Source organism: Syngnathus acus, chromosome 16 (genome assembly GCF_901709675.1).
Source record: "Syngnathus acus chromosome 16, fSynAcu1.2, whole genome shotgun sequence".
NCBI lineage: Eukaryota > Metazoa > Chordata > Actinopteri > Syngnathiformes > Syngnathidae > Syngnathus > Syngnathus acus.
Genome location: NC_051101.1, coordinates 2,210,387 through 2,221,347, shown reverse-complemented (window position 1 = coordinate 2,221,347; position 10,961 = coordinate 2,210,387). Strand labels below are relative to the sequence as shown.

Below are 10,961 nucleotides of genomic sequence, written 5' to 3'. Positions count from 1 at the left end.
ACAAGCGCTGTCTCGATGTTTGTGTTTGTTCTGTTTCTTAAGATTAACGCACCGCAATCGACTGGTTGAGGTCCAGCTGACCCTCCACCTTAGTGGTGTCAAGCAAAGTGGGAAATAGATCAATGGGAGATCCTGAGGCTTAACTTTACGTAAAAGTGATTGGTCATTTTTGGTGAATCATATCATACCGCAATGTTTCAGCATGCCGCTGGCGCCGTTCTAAATTTAAAGTTCATTATCTCTCTTCTACTAAAAAGAAGCAGCGGACCTACTTTTTCCTTCACAGGGCTTCGAGGGTGGCTGTAGATTGAGGAGCGGCGGTGGGGGTGAGGGGGGTGCTTTAATATCTCCCAATCTTGACATCCCCCCTACCCCGCTCCCATTCTGCCCACAGATGGAGTACGTGGGCAAGCTCATCACAGCCACGTTTGTCCCGGAAGGTAAGAATGTTTGTCGGCCTTCGGTAAGCGTGGGTAATAATATCCAAGCCGCTGGCCTTGCTGCATTGCACAGTCTTTTTTTCTATTTCATAAAGAGTCGAGGCATCTGCTACTGTCCAGCTAGCACACAAAGCAGTTGAAGTGGAAAACAGCAAAAAATTAATGAATGATGTTTGTGCTACTTGATGAGCGAGCAGAGCAGTCCCACGTAAGACGTGCTCTCTTCTATTAATTCCACCCCCACGCTTGCAGACAGCTCGTCTGTCTTTGAAAGCATGCGCTTGCCACTGTCACCAGATTAACGCGTCGTTTTAAAGCCGCGCTCATGAAGACACTGTGTACAGAACAGAGGCTGCCCTAATACTCTTTAGCTCGCTTCGAGCCTACAAGCGAACCTGTCAGTCGACCGGCCAGATCCGCGCTTCTCTCCTCTGCTCTCATAAATGTTGGACCAGGCCAACCTGGCCAGCTCATATAAAAGCCGCGCGTCCACGCAGTAAATAGAATCATATGAAGTCCTTGCAACATAATGCAATTCAGCCAGAAGGCCCCCGCAGCAGAGTTGGACCTCAGTCATTATTGATCGGCTTGTGAAATATGTTACGGCGTCAACGCGTTAATGCTTTTCCCATGAAAAATGAAAACAATTTTATCAGTCAAGACACTTGTATTATTTGTGTTGGTACCTTCGGAAGCTAAGGCAGCGCCACGGAATGACTGTGCCTTGAAATATCAGCAAGAAAACTGTATACGGGCTTGTAATAAAGCTCGGTTGTTGACCTGGTGACTCGCTGCCTTTATTGATGTGCCAGCCATGACAAGAAGTTGTTTGCAGTGTCATTTTATATGTATAAGAATCTGCGGCGTTCAAGAATAATGGGCACTCGGAAATTCCGGTCCGTCCAGTTTAAAATTCCAATGGTGGGAAACCCCTTGAACCTTGACCTAATTTTAGCCACCCACAAATATACAGTGAACCCCGAGGGGATTCCACATGTGCCCGCAATTGGTCAAAATCTCAGATACAGGGTGGAAAAAAACATTCAGTGCTCCTATACTCTGAATTATATGGAGCAAGGGGAAAAGGAGTAAGAAATATACACAATTATGAACACAATGTGCACATACGGGACAAAACCTACGTGCAGTAAAAAAATTTTTTTTAAGAGTGAGGGTGGTGGTACGCATGGTGTGCCAGGCTAGTTCGTGTTTTGAGAGGAAGTAGCTTAATAAATTTAACTTGGGGCCTGCAGGGGGAGTCTGGGAGCAAAACAATTAGTGCACGTCATTTTTACAAAGTCTTGACAAATCGCCTCAGAGAGCCTCAGTGTTTTGTAAACAAAAGAAATTCACCTGGTGACAGAATACAAACAAGGCATAACATTTTAATTTTGCGCCGTCAAAATTTTGTGCAGCTGGTGTAAATCACATGTACCTTAAATATTTACCATCTTCAGACGTGGCGGGGGTACCTGGACGTGCTCGGGCCGCGACAAGGCGTCAGTAAATCAATTATTTACACCGTCTGCTTTTGACTTCAAAGAGCTGGCAAATCATGCGAGGCCAGATTTGGGGAAGGCAGTGAAGGAGGAGGAGTCTCCCGTCGCCTGGCAACCTGTCACCTGCCTCGACATGCCGAAATCAGCCACTTAGCCGCCGAGGCTTGCATGTTCTCCATACATGGCTGCCTTTTAAAGCCCCCTCAGCAGCTTGCGGGTGGAAAACAAAACAATTAGCCCAACTGAGTGTCTCCTGGAAAGAACGTGATGAGGGTGCGCCTCCCCCAGCCGTGGCCTCTTGCATGAAAACAACGGTCACGTGTCAGGAAGTTGTGCCCGAGTCCATAAAAATGAACCTTAACCCCCGTCCCCCATAGGGACTTGCTGTTTTCCCGCCTGCAAACACCTAAACCGCCGACGTGACAAAAACCTTGAAATTGTCTGACAAGTTCAAGCGTGCTCCATCTCGCCCCCCCACTCTTCGAAACTGTCAAACAAACAGATAGAAACCTGCCTGTGTTGTCAATAAATATTGTAACTCAGTTGTCTTATCTCACACATTTCTTTTTTATTATAATAAAGAACAGTATATTAATCGGGATTAAAAAATTTAAAAAAATTAAAGGCAAATGAGCCATGAATGAACATGAAAAGTTTTTTTTTTCAATCTACTTCCATTACACCTTTTGGGCCCTATTTTTGAATTATGTTATACCAACTGCGCCACAAGTTAGACGTGGTTTTAGGTAGTCTAAAATTATAGTCTACTTTTTCTCTGCACCAGAAAATTGTTCTCGTAAGAAACTGCATTAAATTCACATTTTGGGGCGTGGGCTGAGGCTTTAATCGTTGAATGGCAGTTCCATCAATGGGGAAAGATGATCTGAGGGCACCACTGTTCTTGCAAACCGAACAAGTGACCTTCTCCGTTATATACTATTTGTTGCAAGATAAGCAGTCCTAAATTTTTTTTCAAACACTGAAGCACTTGTCAAACCTTGACCAGTTGATTTATTTTCTTGATTTAGATTCTGACGAACTGTGCAAAACGCTGCTTGGTCTTCCGACACCACCCGACATCATGAGACATGAATCCTGCTTCTCTCTCGATGCCGCTCTGCTTCTAAGGAGTCTCTTTGACTTTGTTTGATCACGTTGTACGCCTGACCGCGTGCGCGTATGTGTGGGCCTCCTCGGAGGTCTGCGCATGTGTCAAAGCTGCAAATGGCCGCCTGGCCTTTCCTGGAACACAGCCTACAAATAATAAAAGGAGGTGCTTTTCCATGGACATTGTAAAAAGTACCTACAGGGGGAAATCCCAACAAAGAATACTAGAACTGTCAATGTTCAAAAAGTATATACACTGAATTATAGGGTTAGGCAGGTGGGTGGGGGAGGCTCTTTTGCTTTGCTTTATTTGTCAGCTTGTGGCTTTGGCCGGCTGACTCAAAACGAGAACACGTTGAGGTGACACAGGAAGACGACTTGCTGCAAATAGCAGAAGTATCCTGACTGAGGCCGGCGGCCACCAAGGAGTGATCACCTCTAAATTTGAGTTGCGAGACACAAAACCAGTGGCAGGAGGTGAATTTTGGATCCTGCCCTCAACGGACACTTAAGTGACCTAATTCACCATTATTAGCATCAATAGCAATTTTATTGCATTTTAAGATAAACAATATAGCTATATACATACATAAAATATATGTGTAACATCTTTTAAATTACTCCATACCTCGACCCATATTGATCTCACAACAAAAAGAAAAAACTTGAATTGAAATGCATGCTACGTCTGATCTTGAGATCATACGCTCCTTTCTATGCTTCCAGCTATAAGCTAGTCCAGTTTTTCCTGAAAAATCCACCATGAAAATGAATTTTTAATCATGTCCGATGATCGTCCTCCTCTGACATCCATTGTGCAAATCTCACAATCAATTTTCTTTTCTTTTTTCCACCATTTTTTCAACGGCAAGACACAATAAGTTGAGCTAACGAACGCATTCTAAAATGTTAGCTTAGCATTAGAACAGACCGTTAAGATACGTGATTTAAGGGTCGCCGTGGCAATGCCGGGTTTCTCCTTATTACAGCCGGCCATCGTAACATCCCATTAGCCGTTGGAGCTGTTGTCATCTTTATAAAACCAAATGACTATGCGCTGCCGCTTTAACGGAGGTAAAACATTCACGCAACATGCGATCAGGCACCACACCAACACACACATACCGTCTGACCAAATCGGCGCCATGCTGGAGGCCCGTTGCTAAGCGATGTGCCACGGCCTACTTTACGATCTTTTCTCTCTCTCTCAACATGCCTGAATAAATAAGCGGATGCTTTCTTGGCTAATGTTCGCGTCGGCCATCCTCCAATCATGTGCAGCTTTGACAGAAAATTTCTCACACTTAAGTTATCTCTGGTTCATTTTTCTCAAGCCCAAAAAGGGCTTGTGAGCTGTTATTAAACTGCAAAAATATCAACGTGAAAAAGGCGGCTCTTCTCAGCAAGTACGCGTGAATTTTGAACACACAAAGCCTACTTCAATGTTGTCCACAGGAAAGAGGGAAGTCTGACAGACTTGAAATTTCTCCAGCTGAAAGTACAACAAATGACATTCTCTAACACAGGGATCGGGAACCTTTTTGGCGGACAGAGCCATAAATGCCCATTTTTTAAAAATAATTTCCCGTGAGAGCCATACCATTTAAAAAAAACGATAGGTTAAAAACAATTAAATGCATGTATTTTAATTAAGACCGATTTTTTTGAGTGTACTAATGTATTCTTTTCAAAAAAGTTTTTAACGTCGCCAAAAGAGCCATATCTGGCTTGCGAGCCATTAAGTTCCCGACCCCTGCTCTAACAGGTACAAACATTGAAATGGTCAAATTTGACCCAAATGCACAATTTCAAAGGCTGAACATCTTGTTGAGAATGACTTGAAACTTATCACGCAATACAATTCCACCACCTCGGTGATCTCCGCAACAACAAAACCTTTCGGACCATCAGACTTGCCAGATGGGGGCGCTGTTATTTAACCCCAACATTTGAAAATTCGCACGACTGAAATTTCTTGCTCAAAAGTCTTTGGCATCTATCTGTGTGTGTGTGTGTGTGTGCATTGTGAAAAGGCACCAGGCCTCTTGTGAGTCGCGGCTTACAAGCTTTAAGTCACTTAAACCCCCATCAAGGTAAGCATTCCTTGGCCAGTCACACCTCCCCCAACACACACACGCACACAGTAAAGAAGCAAATGTTTGCAGTGCTGTAAGTGAAACTAATTGTTAGTTAAATACAAGTTTTATCCTCTTGACTGGCTACAGCTAGTTTTTTTTTTTAAGTAGCTAAATTCGTAAGTGTGTTTATTTAAGCGACCTGTCCACCACTCGGCGTCCTAACATCAGCGGGAACAAACTCACGTGCCAGACAATTCTCAATTTCCCAGAGGTGGCAATATCCACATTCTTTTGCCAAATGCAAGCAGCCTAACCCCCTAACGTACGTCCATGTTCAACTTGAATTGCAGTTTATATTACTTGAAATCCCCCCCCCCCCGAAGTCCAGTTCAAATGACAAAAATATGCTTTGGATCCAGTCGCTCAACCAAAATGCCCCAAAAATGTACATTGTAGAATTTAGCTAGTGCACCCTCAGAATTTTGATATCGAGCGCCGAAACATTTGAGAGTTCAGCCTTTCAGCTGACTCGAAAATCCCCTTACATTAGCATAGATGGCAGTTAAAAATCATTTGTGACAGCTGGTGATTTCTGACAATCATAAAGTAGGACTGGACAAAGAGCAAACAAGTTGCAAGCAATCGAGAGCAAAAGGGTCGGTCTCCCGCAGGTATTTCGTCCGCGACCATTGGCCGACTTGTACCTCCGCCGTATAAATATTGCAACGCGCGTTTCCATGGCGGTAGAAAGCGAGGTGTGCCCTCAGCCGCAGCAGGTTGAACCTCAGCACGTAGCTTGGGGGGGCGCTGCACAGCGGGAGCAAGAGGCTACGCAATGAATGGAAAAGCAGGCCACACTTCTATCCAGGCCATCTTTATTGATCCTCAAAACCTTACACAAAACCGCCCGCCCCTCTCTCCTTTCCAAATCTCTTCCACCCGAAAACAAACAAAAGAAGCGACTAGTAACAACCTCTAATAATAAATAAGAATTGGCGTGATTAAGGCGCTTCTACGTCTCCATGAGAACACAAAACAGTGAGGACATGTCGGAGTTATACAGCTTCAAACAGTACAAGCAGTTGATTTTGGAGAACAAAATGAAAATTCAAACTTTTCAAAAAGTGGACCACGCCTCGTACGATTGAGGCTCCTTTCTGGACCTTCTGATTTTATTTGAAGAGCAAGCTGGAGGATGAGGAGGGCAAAAGAACTGAAAAACCAAAGTCAAATGGCGACCAATCACGCAGTCCCCCGGCAGGTGGAGCTTCTCCACATCCGATTAGAAATAAATACAGCTCGGAGGAAACGCGGCGACATTGTTCAGTGGCTTTCTTTTGTTTTTTTACATTCAGGTCCAGGAAGCGGGGGAGGTCAAACAACCTCCCCCGCCACCCTGTAGACCACGACGGCTGGCAGAGTTCTCCTTCCGCGCACCCGGCGCCGCGGCTCCTCGGCTCGGTGGGCCTAAAAAAAACAAAACGGGATGAACAGACCATCCGTGCGTTTGTCCCATTGGGCCGGGCAGTGCGGCCTGGCCCGTTGGTTGGAAGCGGGGCGGCGAGGCAGCGGCGGTCTCAGCAGCTAACTGTGCTGGGCTGCTGTTTGCTGACAAAGTCCGAGATGAAGTCAAACTCGTTCTGGCCCAGGAAGAGTTCCGGCAGCTCCTGGACCCGGTCCAGGCCGAGCTCCATCACCAGCGAGGTGAGCGCCTCCTCGTCGATCATGTCCGCGTCCATGCCGTTTAGCGCCAGCGCCGGGCCCGCCATGTGCTGCATGTTGGCCAGCTGGGCCGGGTTCATGCGGTACTGGTTGGGTGGGCCGCCCATGTGGCCGCCGCCGCCCATGGGCCCAAGCGGGTGTCCGTGATACTGCGTGTTGAGTTTTTGGAGCTGCATGCTGGCCATGAGCTGTTGCGACGTCAGGCCTCCGTTCATGAACTGGTTCTGCTGGGCCGTGTGCTGCTGCTGCTGTTGGTGTTGGACCTGCTGCTGCTGTTGGGCCTGGTGCATGTGGTGCTGCTGCTGCCCGTTGTACATCATCTGGTGGTGGTGCCCCATTTGGGCTCCGCTCATTGGCCCGCCGGGGGCCACCATGCCCTGCCGTTGGCGCATGTCCATGCCGGCCTGGGCGCTGGCGTAGTGCATCATCTGGCCACCGGGCATGGCCCGCATGGCCGCTGCCGTCTGCTGGCCGTGCTGCGGGTGGCCCGCCTGCAGGCCGTTCATGCCCATCCGGTACGCGTGAAGACCGGTGCCGGCCGAACCGTGATTCATGGGCATCATGAGGTGCTCGGCCATGCCTCCTGTGGGAACAACACATGCGGGGCTGTTAGCAAGCCCTCACCTTGCGCCATTTACTCAACGGGCTGTCTTCTTCCTCGTCACGAGCAGGACAATAAGTCATGCGTTTGAAAATGGCTTCAGTGTCCAATTCAATGCAATAGAGCGGCAGGAGACGGGGGACACACTCACATTCGCACGCACGCACGCACGCAAGGTTGCAACAAAGAACAATGACATCATGCAACGCGCGGCGCGTCTAAATTCGGAGCCTTCCCAATCAATCCCCCGCCGCGGAATCATCATAATCATCTTTTAAAGGGCGCTATAGACACAAACGAGGAAACAATGGAGCGACGCGCAGAGGAGACAGCGAGCGAGGAACATGCGCGCGCACACGGCGACGAAAAGACAACATTCTCCGTCTTGCAATTCAGTACAACAGCAAAATGTGCACCACGTACCGTCTTCAGCTCCGCCCCCCCGCCCGAAAAAAAACCAACTAAAAAGTTACTCCGCTCAAGGTTCGGTCCAGGTTCGGTGATCCGTTGCGTTGAGGAAGGAAAGGGAGGGAGGTAGAAGGGGGTTTCGCTCAGTGCGAGAAGTCCGCGGGGCCGCACGTCATTGCCCGGTGAGGTGCACACAAAGACTGCAGCATCTGATCTTCAAGCGAGCGACTGACGATTTTCTGGGTCAACTCGGGGATTATGCACATCTAAAAAGCTCCCGAGGAAGGAAGGCGGTGATCTCCGTGTGGAGGGAGGGGGGCGGAGGCACGGTGGGTAGGAGGGGAGGGGCGACTCCTGTCTTCCCATTGGCCCATTAGTGTAATTGTGCAGGGCCGTAAAGGAGAAAAGGGCAGTCTTGAGAGCGCTGACACTGTAAAGACATTTAAATACTCTCCTCCCCTGCTGTGTTTTCACTCTAAAATAAATGATAAAAAAATACACCGTTTGCCTTGAGATAGATGGATAGAGAAAGAAATAGAGAGAAACATAGAAAGATAGAGAGATTATTTGTCCATTATTTGTCCTTTGTCACAGTGATAACTCAACATGCTTGAAATGTTACAAGACGAGAACAAAACATGATCGTTATCTTTTTGGTCACTGTTGGGTAATCGTTGAGTACAAATGACCTTCCGGTGTATTTTTAGAAGGGTGGCTGTGGACAAGACAGCATGGGATGTTACAGAGCCAGTGATGTACAAACATGACTTCCACAAATGAAATTATGCCATGTCCTAATGCAGTTATTGCTCACTCGCAATATGACCTTATTCTGTTTTCTTCTTTAAAAAAATAAAACCTTGACTGAAGCAAACATCTCATTTTCAGTGCCGAGCTGGCTGGTCACAAAAATGCAGTTTACATGGCAGTGTCCTCCTTTTCCTCTTCTTCTTCTCCCCCATTGACTTCATGCCAAAGCCTTGCTGCCTGGCTGGGTGCAAACGTAGCCGCTGTGATGTCATCAACCGGATTATTCAAGAGAGAGGAAGAGGAGGGCCCAATAGGAAAAGACCCTGCGGCCAGCTGACCTGTTTTTTTTGTTTTTTTTTACTCAGGAGACATGAGACGTGTTGCGAGACACACAGGAAGCAACAAAAGCCTTGAAAGGCAGCAGACATTTCACTAATGACACGAGCTTGCCTTAAGTGGACATGAGGAATAAGTGAGAATCCAATTGGGCCATCAACAGAACGTTTTGTTTTTGTTGTGTTTGTTTGTGCACGTCCACCAGCAAGTGGGCCCTCGCGAGGAGGGGAGCACAGAGGAATGCGCTATTCTAGGCCATGTAGCTACAGCTGTGCGGCGAGCCGCTCCGTGCGCCCACTGTCCGTCGATGAGGCCTCGCGTGTTGCCGGTTGCCCGTTTGAGGACAACGACCTCGCAGCCCCCCCACGAGCCATCGTCCGGGGAATGCGTCTGGAAATGGTAAACGCTCGCTGGACAGGCCTTTGTCATTGTTTGACATTGGCCAGGCTTGAGTATTAATAAGGCAATGAGGGGCACTCTCCACTGAGAAACTCAGCCAGTCAATGAAAAAAAACAAAAACAGAATCAACATCAGTTGCTCTCGCGTGCCCAGTTGAGCCGCAGTGAAACGGCACACAATCACACTCATACGTTCGAAAAAATGTTTGCGTTGCTAATGCCCTCTTGGTGCTGATTGAAAACATCTGAAGGACGACGCTGTGGTGAGTAAGTTAGAAAAAAAAAGACCAAACGTGTATTGACCTTTGGTCTGGTTTCCACCAAGTCCTCTGCTTCAGGACTGGAGCTTGTTCCTGCGCATGTCCTTTGTCACGGCTGTCCGGAAGTGACCCACGTACGTTTCAGTACGCTTGCTGGCTCATGTTATTTTTAGGACATGTCAGACAAACAACAGACATTTCTGGAAAACAGTGACGAGTTTCCGCTTTGTGTACATTGGATCAATGTATCCTGCCCGCCTACTGTAGTCCATGATTTCGGGGGCGGGGCCAACCGACACTCAACAAGCAAACAAACACGCACGCACGTGGCCGCCTTGAGCCATTTATTGATTCCTAATGTGTGAACGCGAGTGCATGTGTGATTGCTGAGGTGGGGGGGGGGGGGGTCATGTGACTGCATTAATAGGAGCAACAAGGCGCAAGTGACGCTTCACCCCCACGTTGGCGTGGAGGCACTGGCTTGCGCCTCAGCGTGAGCCCCAAAAGGTCGGGGCTGCCTTTGGCGGCATATTATGAGACGGTGACGCGCTCGTAAATGTTTTCAAAATGAACCAACGCATGACTCATCTTTGATGACAGCCAATCATGCGCAAAATAGAAAATGCTCTGCCATGAGATTTAGGTACTTAAGAGCCTCAGACCGAACTGCTTGCCTACCTTTGTAGTAATGTGGAAAAATTGGATGACAAACGCACCTCGGACGTGATGTTCATTTGTGTCGCTTACGTAAAAACGTAATCCGACAATTACTTTGACGATAAAAAAACGGTATAAAAGACAATATACATAAAATGAGTTGAAAAATAGATTCCAGGAAAGAATACAGCTAGTTAAAGCAATCTCCAAATGTGCACACTTCCCATTCGACCCCCAAAGACAATTTTCTGTCACCTGATCAATTAACTACAGGTGTCTAGCTCCGCCCCTTCAGCTATTTGGGTGCTGACTCCAATGACAGAAGTCCGAAGTGCAATATCGCAAATGGAAGGTGCCCAAAGTGGACTGGTTAAGCTCATCTCAGAACAGAAGCCGTTTTGTTTTCCTTTTATTGTGATGGCTTCAAAAGAACCAACCCAAATCGTCTCAGTCCAAGTCTGCTTTTGTAAGTCCCATTAAAAAAAAAAAAACCTTTGTTTGGTTTGGCAAAAGACTGCACCAAAGTGTGTCAAGTTCCATTTCTTTGTTTGATGATCTGGCAAATAACACAAGATGGTTAAATGTGTCGTGCAGGCCAAAATGTTGGCACACCTTCTCCACAGTGCACAAAGTGCTTATGAGTGTTTTGGAGAGAATTTTAATTCAAGCAATTCTCGGCTTTGTCGTGGATTGAATGAGAAGAA

At 47.2% G+C, this 10,961-nt stretch overlaps 1 protein-coding gene across 1 annotated transcript; it reads right to left on the bottom strand.

Annotated features, from left to right (window-relative positions):
- Nucleotides 1–5,977: 5,977 nt before the first annotated feature.
- On the bottom strand, nucleotides 5,978–8,150 carry cited4b (Cbp/p300-interacting transactivator, with Glu/Asp-rich carboxy-terminal domain, 4b). Its single transcript, XM_037273410.1, has 2 exons — nucleotides 7,871–8,150; nucleotides 5,978–7,429 (listed from the first exon to the last, which is right to left on the bottom strand). The coding sequence occupies exon 2, from the start codon at nucleotides 7,422–7,424 to the stop codon at nucleotides 6,702–6,704; it is 723 nt and encodes a 240-aa protein (XP_037129305.1). The 5' UTR covers nucleotides 7,425–7,429; nucleotides 7,871–8,150; the 3' UTR covers nucleotides 5,978–6,701.
- Between the last annotated feature and the right edge of the window lie 2,811 nt (nucleotides 8,151–10,961).

Bases quoted from the DNA above. Each gene is read 5' to 3' on its own strand.
- cited4b (XM_037273410.1), bottom strand. From the start codon at position 7,424: ATGGCCGAGCACCTCATGATGCCCATGAATCACGGTTCGGCCGGCACC.